Below are 27,283 nucleotides of genomic sequence, written 5' to 3'. Positions count from 1 at the left end.
AAATTAAATGTTTCCCTATTCCTGTAGTAATAATTTTTCAAGGACTGCAGCAATTTCAGGGCTAGTATATCTGCGAATTAAGCCATGTAGCAATGGAAAATGTGTTTGGAAAACAATGGATACCAAAAATAAAACTAGACAACAGGTTCCTGGGAGAACTTCCACAAAGTATTTGGCTCTTCTGGAGGAATGTGGAAACAAGCAGGCTAAGCCAATAACAACAAACAGGATTTAAAAGAGCCAAGCAAAGTCACCTACCCATCTTCCCACTGTACTACAGCTTCAATTTAGCAGCAAATGCTTGCGTTATTGATCCATGAACTGTCCAGATAAAATGATTTCACTGTTTCCACAGGCATCTCCATATTTAATTAATTTTTCCCTTAGGAAGCATCTCTCTGATATGCAACCTATGCATGCTCCATTGCAATTTAACCACAATTTATTGTCATACCTCCCATTAATGTAGAAAAAGATTATTTTCTTTTTGTAATAACTTTTTACCTGACGTCTCCCCTCCTCCCCTCCCCCCCAGGATTTTCAGTCTCCTCTCTTAAGCTCCTGATTTCTGTATCTCTGATTCTTAGTGCTCTTCTCTTGCTTTTCTTCAGATGGTCCAATACAAAAAGGCTTGCAATTATGAAAAGCATTCTGTGTATTAATTGTCCAATCAGGATCTGATTTCAGTGTGTGCAAGCAACAGCTACAATTTTAGTCCTGTGTCCAACAGAAAGCAGAGGTCACTGAAACGAAAAGTAGGTGCTGTACCAAAGAGAGTTTGCTGTGTTCCCAAAGGGATGAGACAGCAGCCACTGTTCCTACAAGGAAATCATGGTGTAGGACTCCTTCCACAGAGCCTCTAGAGATGCAGCTTCACTCCTCAACCCCTTAGGTGCTGTCAGCATGATTTTCTTTGTTCTGAGTGTAATCTCATTAACTGAAGCCAACATACAGGCTGTATGACAGATGACAGTAATTCCAGAAACTTCTCCAAAGCTTACTGTATTTGGGATACATTGTTCCCTGAATTTTTCAAAGGATTTTAGGCATTTCTGTCTCAAGGGATGAGCTATAGCTAATTAAAGATAACCGAGATAATAAATTTTCCTAACATTGTTATAATATAAATTTTGTCACTTTCTCACTTTTTTTTCACTTGCAAAAAACAGTTAGGAAATGTAGTGTTTTTTTAATAAAGTGGCACTGTCCTTGTTATTCAAGATATTGTAGTCAACATTCTTAAATTACTAAATGTCAAATCATGAAATCTGCCAAAATTATTGCTAGTAGTAGACTGTGTCATATGTCCAATTTCCTGCCAATATTTGAAGGAGGAGGGACGAATACTTATGAGGGTGGACAGCGATAGGACAAGGGGGAATGGTTTAAAATAAGACAGGAGATTTAGGTTAGGTATTAGGAGGAAGTTTTTCACACAGAGGGCGGTGACGCACTGGAACAGGCTGCCAAGGAGGCTGTGGATGCCCCATCCCTGGAGGCATTCAAGGCCAGGCTGGATGTGGCTCTGGGCAGCTTGGTCTGGAGGTTGGTGACCCTGCCCACAGCAAGGGGGTTGAAACTCAATGATCATTGTGATCTTTTTCAACCCAGGCCATTCTATGATTCTATGATTCCATGATCTCACAGGGCTGGTAACTTTTCTTATATTACATTTGGATGTGATTCCAAAAATATATGACTCTCCAAACTATACATAAGCCCCTTCAAAGTACCCAGTTAGCAGCAGAATAGGGAAGTGCCCTTGTGGCATCCATCAGCACAGTTTCTGTGAGTACCAGTCATCATTATGCTCAGTAATATGCTGTGATTCCAAAAAAGCTTCGGAAGCTGTGGTGTACCTTACATAGAGCTGAAGATCAGAACAGAGATTATTTTAACAAAATTTCTATTTGGATTAGAATTAATGAAACACTTTTCTTCATTATTCTCTGCACATTTTATGTTCTCTGTATTTTAAGTAGGAGTTTCTGAGGCTTTTAATCAGTACTGGAATCTTTATCATATTAGACATATATGAAAAGAAGCTAAATTAGGAATACTATTATTTACATATACAACTGAACATGTGCAACGTCTGATTTTTAACTAAAAACGTGTTAGGAACATGGTTTTGAATCCACCCATTACAGGCAAGCAATTATTAATAATGCAGAGTAGTTAGAATGAATGAAGGAATAATTTTCTTACCTATTTTAGTTGCACTGTAAATATTTTCAATGGGAAAAGCTCCTCCTAAACTGTATAGCAAGACTTTTGCAAGTGCTGGGATAAGCTGGGTTGTTGTTACCAACACATTTACACAGTTACTCCTAAAATGAGAGAAACATGGTTTAAAACATTTACCCAAATGCTGATGAGGTGAACCAGCTGTGGAGAGCATATTCAAGGTTTCTCAACATTCACTTTCACTCACACAGCAGAGCGACTCAGCACCATCACTTCCAGAAAAATGTACGTAAACTTTTTGGCAAAATCCTTTAAAACGTATATAGGCATGATTTATAGGAAGTGTTCCAGGCTGATTTATGAAAACCAAGTCCTTGAAGATGAGTCCACTGAAACATACATATAAGATCACTACCTCTGAAGACAGACATCCCAGTGCCTTCAAAGCATCATTTTCCTGCTCGGGATTACTTGGCAGTAGCTACCAGCCAAATTAAATTGTTGGGAGAAAGCAAAAATATCATTTGTTACTCCTGTCTTGAGGGGAAATAAGTGGCCAATATACATTTCTGCACACTGACATCACTTTCTTCATGTTTCCAGAGTAATTTTTTTCTTCAATTTTTTTTTTTTTTTTTTTTTTTTTTTTTTTTGAGACGAGGAAGAGACAATCATAATCACATTAATAGATAGCGTTGAATGGAAAGGTTGAAAGCTTGAATGGAGAAGCTGAGCTTAGCTGTTACACAACAGAAAACTGAAAGCCAGGACATTTCAGGCACTGACAGGCTGGAACATGTGTTTGGTCATGGAACTGAGAGCAACTAGTTGTGATTTTCAGTCCTTCTGTGAGCCCCAAGGCAGACTGCAGGCTATTATTTCTGTCTTAATGTATCTCAGTTTCTTGTCATTAACATGTAAGTGAAGTTTAGCTGCCTCACGGGCATATCTTCTAAAAATTTACAGCTGTACAGTTATTTGATGACAAGATAAATGACTGTTATTTAACAGTCCTGAGCCAGTGACAACAGTTTATCACATTCATCCTGCAATGCCCAACTGATCGACATTATACAATGTCTTTTTGAAGACTAACAATTTGGAAAGAAATGCAGAGCTAAACACAATGACTAACACAGTTTTTTTTAGTTTTTTTTTTTCTCATGACTTATGACACTGTGAAAAAATTTAAACAATAACTAATTGAGAGGCATATTGCAAAAGTAACTACTTTTAAAATTATTTTTCACATCTTTCCAAGTTTGTTCTTTCTTGTTCAACAGTTTTTTTTACCCACAGATATGTTTAGAAGGCAAGATGGCTTCCTTGTAGTTTAAGGACATGTTTTGAGGATTTCCAATAAAATACATATTAAATAGATTACTAAGCAGCAGCAGTTTTCACAGCTCCATTATTTCACATGAACAGTTATGTCTCATGACTGGGATCCCAGGCTTTTATCTGAGTCATAGTATCAAACACAGATATTCATCCTTCTGAAAACTTAGATATATGTTTAATCATACTGATCTGTTTGGAGGACAGAATAAACATGATTTTCTCTTCAGGGATTTATAGAGTACTTAGGTACCACTGTGAATAGGCACAAACACTGAAGTCCAGAATAGGCAGACTTGGAGTTCTAACATGCTGCCCACAGGATAAATAGCTTAAAGCCTGGCTCACAATTACAAAATACACTTTCAATGTTCACAGGACCATACATTACATTCTAAAAGACCTTTCCTACTACTCAGCGTGGAAATGGCAGAAAATGAAATAATTTTCTACGGAATTTTTTTCCTATTTCCTATTCAAAAGTTGTATTACACCTGTACTGTTCTTTTAAAGTACTAGTATACTTTAACTTGAAATGCCACAAAATAGCCCTAAATATCCATAATGAAAACTTCCTTTTATTAAAAAAAAAAAAAAAAGACTCAATACATACCTTGTGCTGATAATTGATAAGGATTTAAGTGCATTTGTTAGCCAGGAGTCTGTCAGAGCTTCAATCTCTGCTCTTAATTGCAACCATGCATCTCTTTTTGCAGGACCTAGGAGTCCTTTTATGAAAAAAGCAAGAAAGGAAATATAATTAAATTCTGTGTTAACTGGAATGTACAGATTTTCAGTTACTGTTTCAATTTTAAATTTCATCAGAACTTGAAAAACGTCTTTTTTTTTTTCTCTCCCAAATTTATATTCACACACTTGACTTTGTTTCCAAGCGTGTCTCTCAAAACTACCTATTTTTTCAAACAAAGTTCTTACGTACATCTTACACTGATTATAGAGGCAGTGACAAGGAGACCCAGCCATGGGGATCATAGGCAGACACACTGAGAAAATAATTACTTTATTACAAACTTGTCTTTACGGTATTTGCATATCTTTGTAACTGCCTTGCTTGTCACTCTGTATATAGGTACACCTCAGGTTTTGCATATGGAAATATGACATTTGTTTGCTGATGGCTTGCTCTTCATGTCCTTTTGTAGTTAGCAGTTCCATTTAGTCAGTAGTTTCATTTGCAGCTTTTGCAGCTCTGAAACGGTTGTGCATCTTCTGACCTTATACCTCACACAGTCCTTTCAAACACTTAAGAATCTTTAAAGTATGAATGGTCAGATTTCAAAAAAACCCACCCAACTTCATGAGTATTGAAACCTGACTTTTTTAAAACCAAGCAATTTTAAATTTGGATATGGTAGTAGAAGCAGGCTTGGTGACATTAATATACCTCTTTCAGAAATGGTGATGACTGTCTTCAAAAATCTGAAACAGAACAGCCCAAAATATTTAGTTTGACCTAGCCTCCTGTTGCATTCTACCAGCTACTCTGAAAGAGATTTATATGAAAAAAATATTTTATAAGAAAACCCTGTAAACCTTTGGATAATAATGTTTCAAGTATTCTTAATATGTAAGAACACCTTTCATGATACCAACAAAGGGCAAGGCAGAACAGTTGAAAGCCAGTCATCTACTAATATCCTTTGCTCCTCTGGCTTGATCTTGTGGCACATAAAGACTCTAAAATACTAACAATTAAAAAAAAATATGCCAGATATGCTCATTTAGGAAGTGATTAACCTAGTGACTAATCCACAGTCCATGCTAGTAGTACTGTTAATTATTTGTGAGAGACTGGAAGAAATGCTAAAAGACCACTGATGTGGTCTTTTACTAAAGGTAAATTGAAAATTCCTCTAAAATTAATTTTATCTGAATTGAAAGAGTCCATGCTCTAGAATGGGAAATTGTTCACTGGGACTCTGTCCTGGTTGGGTTTGCCTTCTCTCCTTCTCAATTGTGGCTTTAGAAATGTTTGAAGATTTTGGAAGTATTTCCTGACCTCACAGTCTTTTCTTGGGAGATTCCTCAGAATAGGGTTACCTACCTCTACAAGTTACACAGGACTCTCCAAAACAGATTCTTGGAGTTCTGCTGTTATGATCTCCTAAAAGCCTGCTGCCACTGACATGAGAGAGTCCGTGAATGAAAGCAGGAACAGGAAAGCTTTTGTCCCAGGTGAGGCTGGGATTTCTTGCTAACACAATTAGCTGTGTAAGCAACAAAGATAACAAAAAGAGCTAGTCATATGGCAGTGCTAGATGTTTCCTGCTTCCCCTAGTGAAAAAAGAATAGCAGGTGTAGTGCAAAGAATTAAGCAGTGTGTTGTTGCCAAACAGATCTTGAAAATGTAGAATGGAAAAGAGTGCCACCCAGAGCTACTCTGTGCTGTGGAAATTTTAAAATTTCCTCTTTTCTAGAATAACAGCTTATTTGAAGTAAAATAAGCATCTTAATCAATCAGTAAGTCAAGAGGAGGTAGGTGTAATTGTGCTGGACTTGAATGAGACAAGTGGGCTCTCTACAAGTTAAACAAAAGCCTGCCCTGCTTCCCTGGCTCTGGTTCTCCTGCACAGTGGCATAACACTGGATCTGTCCTTACAGTCAGGAGCTTTTAATTGCCCAAGGTCCAGTCAGATTACTTTCATTTCAGTCTGTGGTTTGAAAGGCACTTCGACTTGGCAGGAGTTTACTGCCACATAGATGAACCTTATCAGCATTCTAAATCGTTTTTCACAATTAAACTCACCTCCTATGTTGTTCTTGTAAGTATTATACAACTCTTTTACTCTTCTGTAACGGAAAGCCAGCTTCCTCATCCAGTCAACCCCTCCTCTTACACCTGTTGGCAGACAAAGGTTTGCACTACTTGCAGCTGCATGGAAGCCATCAGTTGCAAAACTGTAGGTACTGCAAACACCCAAAATACAGCAAAAATAAATACAATGTATTCCTGTAAATGCTCAATTTATTTAATCTTTGTAGAGAAAAATTGAAGCAAATGCTCTATCTTACCTTAGGTCTTGTCCATTATCATCAGAAGAAACATCATCTATGTGAACTTGATCACATTCCTGTTGAAAAAAACATCAAAAGATAAATTATTTTAAAGAAGCCTATGCTCACCATATATATGCTCAGTACAGATGTTGAAGAAATGATTGTTGCAGGCCACTAACTCTACCAGAAGATGGCAGCATATGTACACTTACAGCTTCATACCATCATCAGTTTCTTAAAAAAAAAAAAAAAAAAAAACCCACAAATTTCAACTACATTGAACCAATCAGTTAAAATAGGTATTTAAAAAAGTGCCTTGTAATTTTTTTCTTCCAATAACAATTATTTTAATTGGAAAAAAAAAGAGCAATTATAAGTCTCCATCTCTCTAGCATATCGATATTCCAAAATCACTGAAACTATATTTCCCTGTTCCCTAAAAACTAGAAATGTCGAGCAAGTCTTCAGGAATTTGAATGCTTATCATATTCCTGTCTCGATTTATCTGAATGTCTTTGGCTAAGAAATCAAAGATAATCAAAGCAGACCTGGAGAAATGCGCTATTTCCTGGTTTTGGAGAGATGCAAATAACTCCAGGAAACCAAGGTACCTGTAAATCTGAACTCCCTTTCAGTCTGTTTTTATAATTCGGTACCTCTTCTGCGCAACAGTTACAGAGAAAAACAGGTAAATGTAGGGGAAGCTCAAATAAATAAATAAGTAATTATGCAATGAGTCTTAACATTTTCTGAAGTTGCTGTAATTAATAACCTTTCCCAAAAGACACACCAGAAATTCAGTGCCCACAGAATTTTCTCTGTATAAGACATTTTTTTTTAAAATACTTTAAATAGCTACTCTCGCATGATCCTAATTTTATTCATGAAAAAGTTCAGGAATGTATTTAAAAATGACTCCCCAGTTAAGGTTTACAGATAATTTAGTCTCACCACTAAGACAAAATATGGCTGAACTTTCAAAGTGCAGTTTTATGCTTTGAGTAGAGCCATCAGATTTATCCACTTCAAATAATATTGCCAACATGCAACCTTAATTCAAACCTCCAGTAAAAAGCAGTACATAATCCTGATTTTCAAATCTCATTTGAGTATTAGTGCTAAGCTACCAGATGAAGGATAACTCTGAGCAGAGAGGTGATTTCCAATTGTGTGTACGATGAGTTCCTAGAATTTACTCAGGGAGCATGATTTTGGCAAATTACCATTTCTGTCCAAGGTTTTGTTTGCTTTGCACTCAATGAAAACTTCAGTAGAATTTTATCCATGTGAAGTTATTTTTTCAAAATATCAATTAGTATATAAAATAAGCACATAGAAACCAGCAATCATGTTAGTGTCAAGACCAAAAGAATGAGTGGTCAAAGTCTGCTCATCTGACTTAGTCCATCAAGACAAGCATGAAAGACCTGCATTCAGGGAAGATAAACGGATGAATCATTCTTCTCCCCACTGGAGAAATAAAATTTGTTGGCTCTGTTTGCAGAGATTATCTTAAGCTGTAGAATATTTTAAAGAAGGTGCTTTTGGATGTAAATAGCAGATGAAAAGAGAAAGAAAATGAGAAGTGGCAGTTGAAATAAAAAATTTGTTTCTTTATCCCTATTTATTATTTACACTCAAGAAAAAATGCAACTGGATTCCATTCAGTGTAGGAAAGGAGTTCAAAAATCAGACAAAAAGTCCCACTGGGAAAAAAAATATCTTAATATTTTGCAATATCTGAGCAGTATCTGGCTTCCTAACCACCTTTCACTGGAACTGGTCAAAGCATAAGATAATTAGAAAAGTTTGAAAATCAGTCCTGTGGATTTGCACATGTACTGATTAATTGGAGGGCACACAGGCGTCTTCATGGATAACAAGGGCTGTCTGAGCTGTTTGGGTTTTGTTCAGTCATTCAGCTATATTGTTCCAGCCTTGAAAATTGCAGATAACTGTTCCGCAGACAATTTAATTATTAAGTTTAATATGAGTGGGTGGCAAAGGCTCAGCAGTTTGCTGGTATTTTTTATCTCACAATTAGATTATTGACTCCAGCAACAGAAGAATAGGAGAACATGCAGTTATCTGGTTGCTTGCCTCTTGTTCCTGCAGTAAGGTCACTAAGTTTCCAATCACATAAAAGGACTGAATTTAACAGCATTCCTCAGCTTCCCCCTTCTTCCTTTTCCTCTTCTCCTCTCAGATCTATTGCTCATGTCCTCAGCAGTCTGGCAATACTTGCTTCCTGACTAACAGCAAACTTATGTGCCCCTCACTCTTTGCATCGTTTTATTTTGTCTTCTTATTTACTTCAAGTAATATGTTTACATTTTGCAAATTCCCTTCTCCAGTGTGAAAAAGAAAACACAAAAATAGGCAAGCAAATAGGAGACAGTTTTATAGTCTTCCCAAGTGATTCAGAAAACTGGTGGTTCAATACTAGATCTCAATTGCTTGTAAAATAGACCAAACAGTTGCAGGGAGGAAGGAAAGGCTCCCTGTCAATTTAAATGTTAAGGTAAAATGGTTTTTGCAGCATCTACAGTATTTTCTATACTCAACCCACAGTGGCTTTCTGTCAGTGCAAGGTCAAAGCTAAGAAAGATTTATTTCCTAATACTAATTGTATAGGAAAGGAATCTAGATATAACAGGCTTTTGCTTGAAGCAATACCAATTTAAATTATATCTGAATGCAGCTCACAAAATCCTATTTAAAATATGGTAGGATTACCATACAAATAGAAATGTAATTCAGTTTATTTGAAATAAATATATTTTTCCTTCATTATTCTAGACAGTGGAAGGGGATTATAGAGCTTGAAGACTCATGGTTGAGAAGTGAAGAAAATGTTTTTTGTGTGAGCATAGTACGTTCTACCAACATTTCTGAAAGTTGTCATAAAACTAATACTGAGATAAAGACAGAAACTACCATTTATTCCTTACCTGCTTGAGAACTGAATGTTTTAGACTGGATACTGTTACTGAGCTTAGTCCCAGATCTAAACGTTGTTTAGGCACATGAACTTTCTAAAGCACGAGACTCCTATTTTCATGGCAAAATACCAACTGCCCTCCCAAGTGATATTTCTCAAGCTAAGTAAAATTTATACACTGAGAATGAAATATCTGGAGTACAGCCTAGCCTGAAATAAAACTACAGCTTGGCTGATTAGGACATGGGTTACTGGGTCAGCAGGGAATGTCTCAACAGATTGGAATTTCTGCATCAGCAGTCATTGTAATGAGACACATTTGCATAGAGGAAGGAAAACTTTATTTTTGTATGTGATAACTTTCAATAACTTGGTTGTTATTACTAGAGCTTGGTATGCAGTGCTAGTAACCAAGAAAGAAAGGGAAAAAAGGAGAGCTAAGACCATTCAAAGAAATGACTGCCGTCAATGCTAAAGGAATCTGTCTTCATTAGTACATTACAGTTATCACGTCCAGTGACATGTGGTTTATGGTGGGATGAGGATGTAAGAAAGAAGGTGTGAGACCTGATGGCTCGGCACTAGAAAAGGGAGATAGAAAAAGGGTAAGTAATCTGTCTACTGAATAAATGGCCTATCTCACTTCCCCCAGTAAGAACTAAAGGTTTTATGCCTTGGTAGCCATGACCATAAGCAGATCAGCACCAACCTCCCATTACCTAGGGGAGGACAGAGGGAGGAAGACAGAAAGAGGGACGGAGGGAGAAAGACAGAACTGGGGAATGCTCAGAATTCATCACTCAGTCATCTTGCAGATACTCTGCAATATTTAGTGTTCAGAAAAGGCCATGTGTTCTGTAAACATATTTGAATAGACAGATCTGTTCATCTATATATTAAAGGATATCTCTGTGTACATTGGTACATGATACCATGCTTGCAAGTACAAAGTTATTTTCCTATCTTATTTGCTAAAGAAAATCTGTGCACATGGTTCATATCAGAACAAAAAGTTCTTGGAGTTTTGGTAATCTTGGAGTTTTGGTAATCTTATAATAGAGTTGGTTTTTGAAACAAAGCTGAATTCTGGGCTCAAGAAGAATTAATTGCTTATGAAAATTTGTTTTAATACAATCTAAAAATTCTAAAAAATTCTTAAAAAGAGTCTGCAATTAGTATTCTTTGATATATCTTACATTGAATACTCTTTGGATACTGTTCAAGCTCTGAAAGGAACTGGAGTAAGACTTTTTGCACAGGATATTAAGACCATCCTATGAAGAATATACACAATGTGGTGATCAAGATTTGCAAGTCACCTGTGGCAGCAGAACCTGAGAACTACAAAGAAAATAAGTAGAGAACAGAATGAAGCTTCAATGGCTACAAGCGAGACAAGTATATAAAGAGGTGGAAGCTCCTTTTTGCTGATCTAATCCATGAACTCAGCACAAGTTTGAAGAAATCTGGGCACATGCTACTGAACGGCTTAAAGTTCATTGGGTGCCACATGAAATCTGAATGTACAGGGGTAAAGGTCTGCTAAAAAGAAATTTAAGCAATGCTTTGAAAAATTGATTTGGAATCCAACCTCGGTACAGGGCACCAGAAAGAGAACGTTCACCGAATGCACTTGCATTGTCAAGTGATGACTCACTTAGACTGCAATAAAACACCAACTGGTGAAGGAATATCCAGGGTTTTACTTTCTTATATGTCTGCTGCTGGAAAGAATAAGTACGGCACAGGTATAAGGTGAAGTAGATCTGTTTCTTGACTTGAAAATTGTTGAGAATAAATGAGATCTGCAAGGCAGGACAAAGAACCTCATCCTGGTACACTTTGCTTTTGCTACTCCTGCAGCTGAAAAAAGAATAAAGGAAGTACACACTAAGAAACAAAGACTTCAGTGAATGGAGAAATCTCAATTATCCTCATTTTTTGTGATCACTCACCAGAGACCTTTCTCTGGCATTTTACACTAGATCTCAAAGTCTTCCTGTTGTCATCAGTGGCAAAATATCTGACCATGGAGGAAACTCTGAGATCCACTCTGAGCAAAACAACAACTGATATAGATCAGAGGAAGGTCTGAAATGCCTGCGGTTCAATTTAAAAGTTGTTTTTCACCTGCCATCTGTTCCACAAAATAAATTAAAAAAAACAACAACAACAACAAAAAACCACAGCTGTAAGACTGTCACATTCCACGTTAGCAGATACGGACTCCTGGGCAGAAATGAAATGACTGTGAAGCACTGTCAATGGGTCTGCACCCCAGGCAGTTGCCCCTTTGGCGGTCCATCTGCATGCTTCCAACAGGCAAGTGATCCACAGTGGTCACTCCCCAGCTGAAGGTCCCCCCCTTTTCTGAGCAGATGCCAAATGGCACACCCCGGGTATCTTGTGACAAAACGTGTGGTTGCCTGGTTACCTCAGGAAGAAATGATAGGCAACCAGGAGGCTTCACATTGTCAGGATGTGACACACTACACTCTGAAAATTTGAAAGCCTGTCAGATCAAAAATTTTGGATGGAAACTTCTTTCTAGATTTTCCCCTTTTATCTGGAAGGAAAAGAAATAAGAAAAAGATTTAAAAAAAAAAAAAAAGCCACAAGCTTTTTTACAACATTTGATAGTTAAGAGGATTTGATATGCAGAAGCTATGTCTGAATTGACCACACTCATACATATGTGAGGCTTCCAGAAACTTGGTGGCAAGTGTCAATCAAGTGCATGGGATAGTCAGTGAAGAACCCAAACTAATACTTATGTTATTAAGCATGGCTTACTGAAAGTCTTCCAGTCTCTGAAAGGAATATAGGAATATAAATGAAATCACTGGGAAAGTAACTAAAAGTGTAATGAAAATATATGTATATATGGTGATTTCAGTCTTTGGACTCAGAAAGCTGATATAACCCTGTGTTCTCTTCAACCCTTACGTTTTGGTTTGCTGATTTGGATTGATTTGCTGAACAGTTTCAGTCTTTTAAACTTAAAAATAAATAAATGAAGGAACTTTTTAACAGAGTTCAGAAAAGTGTCTCTGTTAGTTGATATGGAAACTGAGACGGATATAGATTTCATAAACCACTTCAGCATTTTTCAGAATGAGCCATTCCTGTCTATAATATTTGACTTGAAATTCACAGTATTCTTTGGGGAACAGAGAAGAGAAGAAGATGGCCTACCATATGCTCCTCTATTATAACAGCAAGACTTTGGAACTGATGATCAGAAGAAAACTGAGACTGTGTTCTCAGTTTGTGTGGCATTAGAGACAACACTGATGAATAAATCCACCATAGTCACACCTCTCTAATTCTGCAGACTTTGAAGTAAATGAAGGATATTCTTACTTTGAGTAAGAAAGTCAGACATGCAGTCAAACAGCTACTTGCGAACATAAAGAGAAGAATGAAGTCGCTTGGTTGAGATGATGCCACCAACTCAAAGCAAATACAGAGAATTTCAAGAGAAAGAATGGGAGACACATACATCCCTCTCCTGGAAATCATAGCAGACAACACCAAATCCATGGGCACTGAAAATACTGCCTTAAGACAAAGATCTATCCTAGAAAGGAAGGCGTAGCTTCCAAATCACCCCTTTCACTCAATTTCATGGAAGGACTCTGTTGCCACAGGACTTCACAGACATCTCTCCGTGATTAGCATATGACGTTCTCTGGAACAGCATATAGCACCACACATAATAAGCATTAATGCACAGTAAAACCACTGTGTTGACACCCCAGGTGTAACAGTGTTTATGTTCCCTTGATTCTTACCTCTAAATCATTAAAAAATAAATGTGTATCAGCAAGATTAAAAATCATTTCTTCCATTCGCAGTCCAAGGGTCACCGCCATTGGTGGATCCTTAAAAAACAGAAAGTCAGATTAGCTATTTACATACCTTAAGTTATATCACAGTTACTTCAAAATTTGTTGTATACAAACTATTTTGAAAAATTTACACTGCAACAATTTTCTTTCTCTAAAATTATTTCAGCATTAAGCTATTTTAATATAACACTATAGGAAGAATTTGCTGAATGTGTGTGAGAATATTTGGAGAGCTAGGCATGTTGAAACAACAACTTCCTAGAATGTCAAGGCATTTGTAAACTGGCTAAACTATGTCAAAGGGGAAAATTTGGTAGCCTAATGGAAAGCTGAAAAAATAAGGCTGTAAACAGGGAAGATATGTCTCACAAATTACATCTGTAAGGAGAATAATATTTATTATAATAAGAACATACTACATTTTTCATCCCTGAATCTTTTATAAAAATATGCAATTATCTTGACTGTCAATTTGTAGGAAGAAAAAAAAACAAAACAGCCAGGGAGCAATAACTAACTTTTTTGAGCCCACACACTATCAAGAGCAGAGGCTAGAACGAATTACTCCATGTGCTACCTGGCCCACTGCACAATTCCTCTGATTGTTTCGTTTGTCTTCCAATTTTTGGATACCTAGGAGTCCTCATCAATGTTAAACTGGGCTAGGAAAGGTAGCAATCTCTACCAAATTATTTTTTTGTAAGTGATTATCCTTACACTTCAATAGGAAATAATGATTTACAAGGTCTTTTCAATTTCTGGTATTTTTACTCCAGAAAAATATAGAAGGCAGTCTGCATCTGAACCCTCGCTCATTTTTCCAAACTAAATTTCACTTTACATAGATCATCACTGCTTTACCTATCCTTATGCCTATATGTATCAGTTCTTTCCCATACTTGCTGCTGCTCCAGTATTCATCCACAAACCTTTCCATTCTCAATATTTACTCTTCTTCTGTGCAGGTACTGATGAATTTCCTTGATCTCCATTATGATTTTATTGCAGGTATTCTGCAAAGTGCCTGCAAGTGTTCTTCTACATGTTCTTCAGCGCATCTACAATCTATGGCACAATTCCTTAGGTGGTCCAAAGTGGAGGGAAAGCATATGCAAATTTGACTGTTACAGATCATCCCTTCATTTGTTATGAGATACAGGATTCCTACCCCCAGATGGGAGTCATTCAAAATATTTTTATCTGGTTGTAGGTCAGTTTTCACAGTATCAAATCACACAATATTAGCAAAATACCACCATTTTCCTGGTCTGAAATAGCGGTTTCTCTGGGAGCCTTCAGCATGCAGCAAACGTAAGGTAATTAATTTGACTTTGCTTGGCTAGCTAGGAAAGAGGGTAATGCAAGTTACACTGTCTTACGCTTAAGGATAAGAACACATGCAGTATAGTTTTTGATGACTTGCTGACAGCTGGTAATTAGTTATTCCACTGCTTTAATTAACTCTTGCACTTTTCAGGTTCAGATAACTTTTGTATGCTTAAGATACAACAATGGTTTTCTAAAGTGAATATGATTTCTCATTTCATTAAGAAACAAAACCTAAATTTCATACCTTAAATTGATTGCCAGTAGTGAGTTTTTAGAAATATTTTGTTACATGCTTTGAGTTCACAGGTTTAAAATTTTACCCATATGTTCTTATCTGACAAAAACAATAAAATCCCAATACTCAAAATTTCAAATGATCATTTCTAAGTATTAGGATCAAAGTCTTCCCAATCAGGATCAGATGCCCATTACTCCAAGACAGAATAAAAGATGGCTTCTGCCCTGAAGCACATAAAAACTAATGGCAAAATCTGAAACATAGACATATTTTGACCCTTGCTCATGAAAAAGTCAGACTTAAAGAGGAGAATAGTGTGTAAGAAATTGTAATGATCCAAAGTTAGATCTAATTCTCAGGCAGTGAAAGGAAATATTTCTTTGCTGACCTTTGAACTGGTCTAGACTACCTTTCAGAAGTAAAACTAAATGCAGTGTCTAGTAACATAACTTAATCCCCTATGTCTACTGCAGTCATATTCCACAGATTTGAAAGCCATGTGGGTGAGGGCAGCAGCAAACGTAAAGGTCAGTTATCCAATGGGATGATTAAAGTATGCACATTAACAGATTTGCAAAAACTCATGTAAGATACTTAGAACACAAATCACAAAAATAGTCTGGACTCATGAGATTCCTCATCAAGTCATAATGCTTTTATCAAAATGTCATCACATATAAACATATGTTTCTCTCTCTTTTCTCTTACATTTTTTTCTCTGCACAGAAAATTATGTTCTTGTCCTTAAATACAATATAATAAAGAAGTTTTGCAATGTTTTTTAACCTCAATCCTATGAACAGTAAGGCATGTGCATAACTTTATGCACAGGTGGTAATTCATTATTATTTATGTGAGTTAAGGTATTCACTGGAGTTCTTCCAAGACTGGAATCTTAGACTTTTGATTCTCAGCTCTCTTTTTTCCCCTTCCTGGGTAGAAGTGGACTGAAATGCGGAAATATGCTATAACATATTCCATTATAATCCAATTTATTTTTATAGAAACTACCAAATATGTATCACAATTTCCTGCCTTGCCCAGTATAGTTGAGACATAAATGTAACATAGCATTCATGATTTTCTTATTAGTAGCATTTTTGTAACCAACTATGCCTAACTTTATTACTGTTAAAATGAGATTTCCTACATTTCTGTTTTGAAAAAAGCATGTGGAGGATATTGCTAGGTACTGTATGTAAAATAAAATAAAGCAAAGAGATTCCATTACAGCGTAGCATGAGATCAGTCTGGGATCTCCCAGCAACAACTGCTGAGAAGAGTAATTGGAATTGAAGTCTCAATTGATAAATTTGCCCAAACATTCACTGCAACCATTTAACAAGAATTATACACCAATTTCTATCTCTTGCCATGTAAGTCCACCCCTTCAAATGTAAAAAATAGAAGAAGCAAATTTGTCAGGATCTTGTGATTTTTGAAGAACATCTCAATCTTTATTTTACTGTCTTTCAACTCAAAGTAGCACGAAGAAATAAGAGTTGAAAAGAAAGAGAGAAATGTGCAGCCGATAGAGATTTGAGCACAACAAATTGAGAAACTGAATAAAAGGCAGACTGAACTTTTGCCAAAATGTTGCTTCTGCACAAAGCATACACAAAAGCGGAAATAACAATAACAATAATAATAATAATAATAATAAAGCCTGGAAGTTTTCCCCAGATAATTTAGAGAATAAAGAAACACAATTTTTTGGCTGTCAGAGGCATGATTTCAGTCAGATATCACTAGCATGCAAAGGAAATGACCAGTTACAGAACCTCTGTCTACCAAAATGCAAATTACTTCAGTTATGTTAGTATGAAGGCTCTAAACTGGAGCCAGACTATCTGTGGACTTCTCTACTAGACAGGTCCATCCACCGGAATGTCTTTTGGGAGAGTAGGTAAAAATATCCTGGGAGACCCAATATTTATGTGTTTTGTTCAAGAGAAAAGTAGCTTGAATAAAGACCCAAATGCTCAGTGGCCATTAGTAGAAGAAAACTGTTTAATATTATGTTGGAAGGTCTGCTTTTAGCACAAAATGTTCAGAATAATTTTATTTCTGTTGAAAAAAATGCAAAAACACTAAACTTTTACACAAATCCTTGAATAAGAAATTGGTAAATAGTCAGGTAGATTCATTTTAGCATGAATTTGTACGCAAGAAGCCTTAAAAATAAGCAAGCAAGCAAACAAGCAAAACATGTGAATAATATTACAAGAATAGATTTTCAATGGATGGCTGTCCTGAACAGACAACAGAAGCGACCTCTGGAAAAAGTGGAAATGCTTAAGTTAAATTCTGATATTTTTAGCTAAAAGACTCTTCCTTAACATTACATAATAATCTCACATTTAAGTTCAGGTCTCAAAGTCCTATAGGGGATGCTCATCCCCAGGGGAGTTTCATGTAGGTGGCAACAGAGGAAGAGAATACATCTCTTAATAATCATATCTGGTCGCTGATGAAGGAAGACTCACGTACTCCACAAGGAGTTTCTGTTCCGTGCTCTCCAGAAGGCAGTAGGAAAATGGACTCAGAGGTCTCAGACAATGAGGGAGTGAATGGAGAGCACAACTGGAAGTCATGAGAGATACATGATTAATATAGAGAGACGAAAGCATGTTTATGAGTGTACTTGAGTGTGTCATAATGTGTACTAATGGTGACAACCTTCTTCTGTTTAATGCCTGGACAAGCAGAGAATGAGCAATAAAAAACCTCTTAGCTCATTCCAGAGAAGTCTACAAGGTTAATGTGGCCTCCCTGGCAACTTCATTTCATTAGCAATTCTATCAAAATGTCACAATGCGATCAGCAAATGTGGTTTTGTTGTGATATTTGCACTTGGTGGTCATATTCTCACCCTCTCAAGGGCAATGGTCATCTTTCACATTTTTTAAACCAGTTACACTTTAAGTCATGGCATTTATCTGGGCATCCTTGACCTCTGGTTTGACCTGGAGGAAATGAATGAAATATACATGCTCCAAGGAAGAAAAACTCCTGCTTAATCAGCCGTAAGTCAGCAAGACTAACTGGAATATAATAGAACAAAGAATACACGCTGTTCACAGGGAATAAGAATGTACCTCATAAACTTTAATAGATGACGACATCTAACACATGTCCTGTCACATCAACAAATCCTTGCTTAAGAGTTCAGCATTGTAGAAGAGTGTATCTGCCAACTGGTGCTCAGCTGCGAAAACCATCATCAGCCACACATATAACAGCTCAAATGCCAATGTTCATGATTTACTACTGCAGTAAGTAATTAAAAATAGAAATGTACCAGTTTTAAAAAGTACAAAGCAGATGAGCAAATGAGATGAACACTGAGAGCTACTTTTTACCACTGGAAAGTAGCAAAGTTGAAAACTAACAGAGGTATAGTATGCAAGTATTCTCTTCTTGCATTACCTAGGACCTAGTCTGATAAACTAACCAAAAGTCAAGTGGGACTCCAGAGAGAGAAAACAGCCAGAGAATTGTTCTCTGAATAGGTTTTATATCTTAATATTTTAAAGTGATACATAGAACAGCCTCTGGCCAAATCTATCCCCCTTCAGTGGAGTTCAACGTTATACTCTATTGGTGCATAGGTAAAAGACAGCAGCTTCCTGGTCTCTCCCTCTGGCTATAACAGCATGACAGCCCTCACCACATATTGCACTCCGTGCACAGACAGAAATGCATGGAGCGGAGACTAAAATACTCATTTTTTAATATTTTTGTTTTGCCCACTCACTGTAAAGGTAAACAGCTACTGAAAAATGAGAATGAAAGCTTACATGTCAAGAAATAGATGATAGAGAACTGAAGGCAAATATCTTTGCCTGTCTATGTATTTGCAATGGTTCTAAATACAGCATTTCAATGTCTGAAAGTAAAAGTGAGCATACTTGGTATAAACAGATACCTTCCCTTTAAAGCAATGTTTCCATTAAAGACTAACTAATCTCATTTTGAATTTTTAAATACAGAGAAAGGTGAAAATCAGTGTTATTTTTGTTTGTTTGTTTGTTTGTTTTTGTTGTTTCTCATTTGGGAGTAAATTGATCAAGTTACACAAAATACAAATAAAAAAAAATACATATGCACAGCTGTGTACCTGTATGACATTATACCTTTTTTTATTATTATTAAATAAAACAGAGAACAAATAATCAGCATTTTATGGTACCCTGTAGGAATAACTGCTCCTCCAGCACTTACTGAAAGACCAATGTGATCACAAGACTTCCACTGAGAACCTCATAATTCACGGACAATTTATCTTCATAGCAATCTCATTCTCATAACACTCCAGACATCAGTGTGGACTAAGACCTTGTTTATGGATGAACCTCACACACAGAAAAGATAAGGGTCGTATCTGCCAGGGTCATGCACCAGGAGCTGACTGAGGTCTAGCTGTGCTGTCTTTCCCGTCTCCCGCAACTAACTCATAGGCACTTAGGCTCAGACACATCTCAGCTTTAGGCAACACTGCTGTGACATGTGAAAGCTAACGCCTACTCAGGGTAAGCTCTCTCTGTATTCCCTTTCTTACTGCCCTCATCTATTGTTGCAGTCAGCAACATACATATTGCAACGTATTTTCCTAATAAGCTCTTTATAAATATGTTGAAGGTAGTTACTGTAGGGGAAAAAAAGCAAACATAAAGTCTGCTATTTTTCTTTTACAGTCTTTGGAAATGAGTACATTTCCCAGCTTGTATGGATGTTGCTTATCAGTACATGGTTATTTGTGACAGTTCTTTACTAATGCTGGTTTCAGCAGTAAAACTACATTAATTTAACTTGCCCTTGAGTTTTTCATGGGTTATACAAGCCAATTTTATTTGCTGTCAATACTACTGGCAGTTAATATGCCATTACTGTTTCTAAGGACTATTTATGGAGTGTCAATTATAGAATTATAGAATCATAGAATCCTTAGAGTTGGAAGGGACATTGAAAGCTCATCTAGTCCAACTCTCCTGCAATGAACAGGGATATGCATAGCTAAATCAGGTTGCTCAGAACCCCCTTCAGCCTGCCTTGAATGTCTCCAAAGATGGGGCATCCACCACCCCTCTAGGCAACCTGCTCAGTGCCTCACCACCCTCACTGCAAAATACTTCTACCTTACATCCCACCTAAATCTATTCTCATTAAGTTTGAAACTATTTCCTCTTGTAACAGAGGAGTTCTTAAAAAACAGTGATACTGGGATATTCCCAAATACACTCATAGCAAAGTGAGAAACCAAGAGGAATTACACTTCTGTAGCTACCTCTAAAACAGTTTACAAAGTTACCTGTAAGTGCCTGTGAATTAAAAATAAAAGATCTACTCTTATTCTTAAAACTATGTACTAGTTTAATCAGGCTTTGCTTACATAGCATGTGAGGCGTTACAAGACAGAAACGTCCTATGGGCACATTCACATGAGGAGGGGATGAAAGAAATGACATCATTGCTGCAAGTGCTGAGGCAGTCTATCAGCTGCACTCACAAGTGATACAAATGTTCCCGTTCAGCTAGGTTTCTCTCTTGATTTACTAGTAAAAAATTAGAAATGGTACTGAAAAAGTTACAGTTGTTACAGTGTTTGAAAAACAGCAGAAGTTTTTGACAGTGTACTGAAATGCACACTGATTTGGCAGCACGAAGCTGCAATACAAGCAGGAATATTCTGCACAAGACATGAATAAATACTCTTATCTTAGGATTTCAGAAAATCAGATTTTTGCCCAGGCCTGTGAGCTTCCCCTTAAGCTTTTTTTTTTTTTTTTTTTTTTTTAATAACCACAAACAGCTGTCTTGAAACATGGAGGACCTGTCATGAAACACAGCCCATCAGTGATTATAATATACAGGTTCTGGCTTTGGAAATTTCTAGCCAGTTGGCTGAGGAGGTTGGATGTGGAAAGTGTTTCTCTAATATACTCTCTCTCACAGAATTCTGTCAAGCAGATCGTTTTGGCTCTTTAAACAAGCACTTCTGGCATAGCATGGACATAAATATGTCCTTAAGAAATACCTTTATATTAATTACATTTGAATGGCACAGAATCTAGAAAACTTTTGGTATCCCAGTCTATTTTCCTCCCTAGCATACATTTGCCCTAATGTTCTAATTTAATTCTGCCTCTCTGGGAAGCCCACGACTGCATGCTGGTTTTCCCCCCACACCCCTCCTGCAGCCAGCGGGGCTCACTGCTCTCTCAGCAGGGTAAATCTGCTCCAGCAGGCTGTGGCAGCCAGCCTCTCTCTGCCTCCTTCTTCTCCCTCACTCTTCCTGCTGCTTTTCTGCTTGCTGCTCTGTGACCTGAGTGCCTTTTGGATCACCTTGCAGAAGAGAGGATGAATACAACTAACTGGGAGAGGGATTCACTCCCTAGCATTACTCATCTTACAGCCAGCCATGGGCCTGAAGATGCAAAAAGCTGGAGCACCAAAGAATAACACCTACAGCTGGCATTTAAGCTGTCTTACTCTTTCTAATTTATCAGTTTTGCTGTATATTCACCCACTGCTCCCATTTCTTACTTCTTCCTCTACATATCCAAATACTGACAGTTGTTTTCAGTTGCCCATTGAATATATTATGTCTGTGGAACATCTCTTCCTATGTGCTTCAGTAACCTCATCCTTGTTCCTCTATAAACTCTTCCCTCATTTGTAACATCTGCTTCAGCCTAGTTTTATATACTATGCTTACATTCTGTGTCTCATTTCTTCCCTTAACTTTTTCACACCAACCTTCTGAAAATGGGGTTCACTGTATGCTTTTCCTCTCCCTTCACTCAAGCTATTTTTAAACCATGTATGTGTAAATCATGTATGTGTACAGCCTAGACATCTTGTTACAGTGAATCAGTAAATAATTCATGGATCACATACCTTGCCATACTTTTGTGCATAGGATCCTGTAAGCAGCGAATGAAAAACTATGATTGTTTCATCCAAATCCCATACAAATACACGCTGAAAACAGAAGTAGAGACAATATTAGTAAATAAGTAACATCAAAATGCCCCTAACCTCCCACCCAGGGCAGCTAAAAGTCATCTTACTTTAATTGTACCTTAACTAAACAGGTTTCCTCTGAAAACTGGCAAGAACAGGATATGTGCATCTATTGGTAAGAAGGCAGAAGGACTGTAAAGCTTAAGCTGCTCAAACAGCAGCAGCAGTGTGCTCAGCAAACTTCTAGCAAAGGTCAGTCTTCTGCTGTGCCAAGGGTGTTCTGTGAAGACACAGCAGCAGGGCTGCCCAGGGCTACCTGCTGTGAGTGGCAGGAAGCACAGCACGCAGGTGGGCAGCACTTTTCTCTGATGCCAGTGCTTCACACATGGGCACCAAGATTCCTTCCCCAATGTCACATTAAGGCTGCATGCTGCTAATGCAAGAGCAATAATACTATAATTACCCATTGCTAAGAGGTCACCTGTGTTTTACATCATCACCCCATGTATTAGGCAGATGCATTTCTTCACTGATGCATCAAAATTGCACATACTTAAGTATACCATAACTTCACTGGTGTCAGCTGCCTCACTGAAATCCACTGACATTTGCTACAGCTTAGAGACCTGTGGATAAGTATTGAAATGCTATGGCCAGATGATCCTGTATATTTGTACTGTATTCTTAAATAAACATAGTAACACTGAGCAACATATTTGATATCTCCTATTTAAAAACAAACAAGCAAACAAACAAAAAACTAAAAGAAACAGCTTTTTGCATACACAGTTCTGTGTTTCTATTGCACAAAAAACTGAAAGATCCACAATCTTAGAGCTAAAATGTGAAAAGCTGAATCACATTTACTTTTCTAGCTTTGTCATAGACAACAGTAATGTCTCATTGCATGTGTATGTTAAAGCAGCCACTAATGGCTGTTATATTCAGTTACTGACATGGAGTGCATGATGTTTTCTAAAATGCCTTAAGCTATTTCCACAGCTGTACTTTTCAGAATTTACTTTTCATCAGAAGAAACCTCCACATTACCATTCATCAATTACTACAGGCATACCTCCAAGTCACTGTCCGGAGGGGGTGATGGATTATTCTTCCGCCCTCTACCCCGAGACTTTGACCCAGAACTCCTACATGTTCTCTCATCAAGATCTTTGATTGGCGTGGAGGGGCTCTGCACTGTGTCAAACTCCCCTGTAAAGTCAACCATTCGTGGCAAAATTAGTGCTAGATTTTTCAATAATAAACTCTGTTTTTCCAAAGCTAGACACATCTGTATGCAAACTCAGTTTAAGGATGCACCTAAATTGGTTGCATGAAATGAGTGATGTGCAATTTTTCCCATGTAAAAGGAATCTACAGATGCAGTGAACACTTTTGACATTGCAAAGGAAATATTATAAACGTTAGCAGAGATGTTGCAGGTATGTGCAGACATATACATAAATACGCATAAGCACATGCAAAATATTCACAGATCCAAGGAAGATGTATTTCAGAAATCATACTAAAGAGTTACCAAAACATAAATTCACTTTTAATTAAAGTAGTTCATTTCCCATGTTCAGAGTTCAGCTGGAGTTATTTCCAAGTCCTGTGTTGCTTTTACCAGAACACCCTCTGGTACTCATCCACCTACCAGGTTATTAGGACTGTTTTATCTCCTCCTCCCATGTCACCTTCTATTTAGTAGACTTTTTTTTTCCTACTTTGCCACTGCACATAAATTGGCAGAGAAAAGTCACACTATTAAATGCAATATTCCAGTTACTATCAGAAAAAGTATAAAGTCATATTTGCTGTGGTATGATCATCCTTCTGTAATTATCAGATACTGTCTGATATTCACTTCTCTGCAAAATAAATTTCCCAAGAATCATCTGTCAGACATCAGATCTGAACAGTACACATTTTTAGTAAAAAACGTTATTAAAATCACCAAGGTCCACCAGGCAACAGAGGAAGTGGCCAGTTGATCAAGAAGAGTGATTTTTCTGCTCCATTAAGAATATGCAAAACCATGTCTAGAAAAATGACAAGTTTTAGGATCCCAAGTATAACAGAGAGATTAACAAACTGTAGTTAGCCCAGGTGAGGGCCACCAAGACAGCTGAAGAACTGGAGCACACAGGAGGAAAGGCAGAGGGACTTTTCAGAGAGCTCTATAGAGAAAGGACAAGAAGGAAAATATAGAAATTATAGAAAATATAGAAATATTAGCCAATATTCCTCTTAGGTACAAGAAAAAGTTATTCTCATAGAGAGTGGTCAGACCCAGGGACAGACCCACAGAGCTTATGTGTTCTCCATCCTCAGAGATACTCAACTGGACACAGTCCCGAGCAGTGTGATCTAAGTTGGCTCAACCAAAAGGTATGCAGAAGTCCCTTCCAACTTAAATGATTAAATGTTTCTACAGTCTTCAGAGTCATTCACTTTATTTTCCCTCCCGAACAAAGAAGAAAACAAGTGTAGTCTAGAAGGATGTAAGAAGAAAAAAAGACTGCAATCTCAACTGAGAATCTGTGTGCAATATAATTCAATAGTTAAATTCTTCACCTCTTCCATCATTTATTTATACCTCACAGTGAACTACATAGAAGATTATTAAAACAAATATACTAGGAAGATATACTTATATATCTTGATTAGAATAAAGTACTCTTGTATTTCTTGGAAGAGTAAGATTTAAGACCATAATGTCACATTCCTGAGCAAGAACTCTAGCTCTTATGAGAAAGGAATTCAAGATTGAAGGACCGTGGAGAACAAGAAGAAAATTAGTTCCCAAGCCCAAGGTTATGATATATACACAGGTTGCTCCAAAAGTAATGCCTCCTACTTATTTTCATGGAAAAACAACAGCTATGAAGAGCACAATAACAATATTTGATGGAACAAATTGTCAGTTACAAAAAACTGTTTTTCAGCATAGTCACCACCATTAGCTTTGAACTTTCTCCAGTGTTGAATAAGAGTTTGCACGCTGCACTCATAAAAACCTCCACCAGTGAAGGTGACCTTCTGTTTCAAAGATGCTATACAATGTTGTCAGGAAAATGTAGCCCATGAAATCCATCTTTCATTGGCCCAAACAGGTGGAAATCAGGCACCAAATCCTGACTATGTGGTGGGTGTGGTAGGACAGCCCAGCCAAGATTGGCAACGTACTCCATTGTCTTCAAACTGGCTTGAGGCCTGGCATTATTGTGTTGCAAGAGAAAAGTTGTTTTCTTCTCTGGCTTGACTCTGGGAGATCGATCCTTCAGCTTAGTCAGTGTCACAGAATCACAGTACTGCAGAGGTTGGAATGGATCAAGAGATCATTGAGACCAACTCCCCACATAAAGCTGACTCCCTGCAATAGGTTGCACAGGTTGGTGTCCAGGTAGATCTAGAATATCTCTAAAGAAGGGCCTCAACAACCTCTCTGGGCAACCTGTTCCAGTGCTCTGTCACCCTTATCATAAAGAAGTTCCTCCACATGTCTATATAGAACTTCCTATGTTCTAATTTTAGGCCATTGTTCCTTGTCCTATCACTAAACACCACTGAGAAGTGTCTGGCCTCATTCATTTGTCTCCCACCTTCCCATAGTTATTTACGAACTTTAATCAAATCCCCCATCAGACTTCTTTTTTTCCAGGCTGAACAGATCCAGGTTACTCAGCCTTTCCTCATAAGGGAGATGCTCCAGGCCCTTCATCCAAATGTAGCAATCGAAGTTAATCATTTGTATAAATTACAAAAAATCCAGACTGGTCATCCCTTTCTCAACCCAAAAGACAGTGCACATCACTACCCACTGAGGGCTGTGTCTTAAATTCATGTATCACTCTCTACTCCATGGACTGCTGTTCAGACTCTGGCTCATAGTGGTGACACCCAGAGTTGTCACTGGTAATGATGTGATCAGGAAACTGTCACCTTCAGCACTGTACTGGTTAAATAGGTCCTGATAAACTTGCATATAGTGTTTTTTCTGTTCCTGTGTGAGCATTCCTGGATCCCACACGGTGCAAAATTAGCAATGTTTCAATTCTGCCACCATTGTTTCAAATACATTCAAGCTGATATTCAGCTCTGTACACAGTTCTCTGGTCATAATCCACTGATGTGCACAGATGAGCTGGTCAAGATGCTATTAATTTCATGGTGTCACATCTGGCGGTCCAGAAAATGGCTTATCTTTCATGTCACTCTTGCCATGGCTGAAACATACCACCTGCTACCTCACTGTGCTCACATCCACTCTTTAGTATCCATAAATGTTCAGCAGTCATCAATGAATGTGGATTGATTACATTTTTTGAGGAATTCAATTGTACACTTTTGCATCATATGCACTTCCATGTTGGATGTCATTCTGTCATGCTGCCCCTCTGCTACCATTGGTCACATTGCAGCAAAATGTAAATGAATATTGGTGAGAAGATTCAATCTCTACTGTCATACCACCAACATCCCCTAATTTGTGGGCCAACATAATAAAATAGAAGAGATTTCTTTTGGATTAGTCCTCATACCTAGAAGAATATATCTGAAATCCATTGCTCTTTCCAAGGCACATTTTCCATTTAAATGAATGACTGATATATATAAAGTATAAAGACAAATTTGCTTTCATGACTCAGAATACTAATCCCTGCACACCCAAGTGGAAGACAGTGGATTCTTCATGAAACAGGAGGAAATCAAATCTTTTTCTCTCTCCCTTCCTGGAAAAGTACTCAAGTTATTCTGCTATCACGTGGAAGTAGATAGTACTATTCTGTTCTCAAACTATATCATGATGACTTCAGTGTTGCAATATCAATCTGTGTCTCTGCTTGTACAGAATACAGCCAAACTTTTAGGCAACAGCTAAGAAGAGATCTTCAGAAAAGTAGTTTGAGAATTTATTCCAGATACAATCTTCAAGATACATCTGTCCTGATTTGGAAAAAGCATTGTATATGTTCTGTAGAATTTTCTCTTTCAGCTGAAATTCTTATCAGGGAAAAAAAGTTAGAGAAATTAAGCAGCAATAATAGTGTCTATTGAAAAATGTTCTGTTGGTGTTTTTATTTTGTCCCTTTACAACTGAGAGCAAGAGTTCTTGTTGACTAATCATTTCTATTCCCAGCATGGTGTTGATGTCAGTAAGGACACTGCAGGCACTGGAGAGATCAATAAGGTCACATTACTTTAGTTCTTTCCCCATAAATAGAACAGCAGAATTTAATTTCCTAAATGTAAAAATGTAGAAAAACGATGTTTCAGAATCACATTACTTAAGCATCAAAAGCCTATTCTTCAAAAGAAGTTCTGAGTATGCAAGATGTATGTACAATAATATAATTTCTCAGATTCCCTAACAGAGTGAAAAAAAAAAAAAATCCCAAAGCAAATTCCAGC

The 27,283-nt window shown here is 37.3% G+C and overlaps 1 protein-coding gene across 14 annotated transcripts in view; it reads right to left on the bottom strand.

The window, feature by feature from the left end:
- Positions 1-27,283, bottom strand: part of EYA4 (EYA transcriptional coactivator and phosphatase 4) — a 154,490-nt gene that overhangs the window by 6,253 nt on the left and 120,954 nt on the right. For all 14 annotated transcript variants that reach the window (XM_052681935.1, XM_052681856.1, XM_052681880.1 and 11 more), the window contains 7 exons: positions 22,944-23,080; positions 21,803-21,886; positions 13,279-13,368; positions 6,559-6,617; positions 6,293-6,453; positions 4,139-4,253; positions 2,209-2,330 (listed from right to left, as the gene is read on the bottom strand). In XM_052681935.1, the coding sequence (XP_052537895.1) occupies positions 2,209-2,330; positions 4,139-4,253; positions 6,293-6,453; positions 6,559-6,617; positions 13,279-13,368; positions 21,803-21,886; positions 22,944-23,080 (768 nt within the window). The remainder of the gene's footprint in view (positions 1-2,208; positions 2,331-4,138; positions 4,254-6,292; positions 6,454-6,558; positions 6,618-13,278; positions 13,369-21,802; positions 21,887-22,943; positions 23,081-27,283) is intronic.

This window comes from Tympanuchus pallidicinctus, unplaced genomic scaffold, assembly GCF_026119805.1.
Source record: "Tympanuchus pallidicinctus isolate F22 unplaced genomic scaffold, pur_lepc_1.0 scaffold1, whole genome shotgun sequence".
Lineage (NCBI taxonomy): Eukaryota > Metazoa > Chordata > Aves > Galliformes > Phasianidae > Tympanuchus > Tympanuchus pallidicinctus.
Note: the sequence above shows the minus strand (reverse complement) of the source record. Positions and strands in the feature narration are given on the sequence as shown.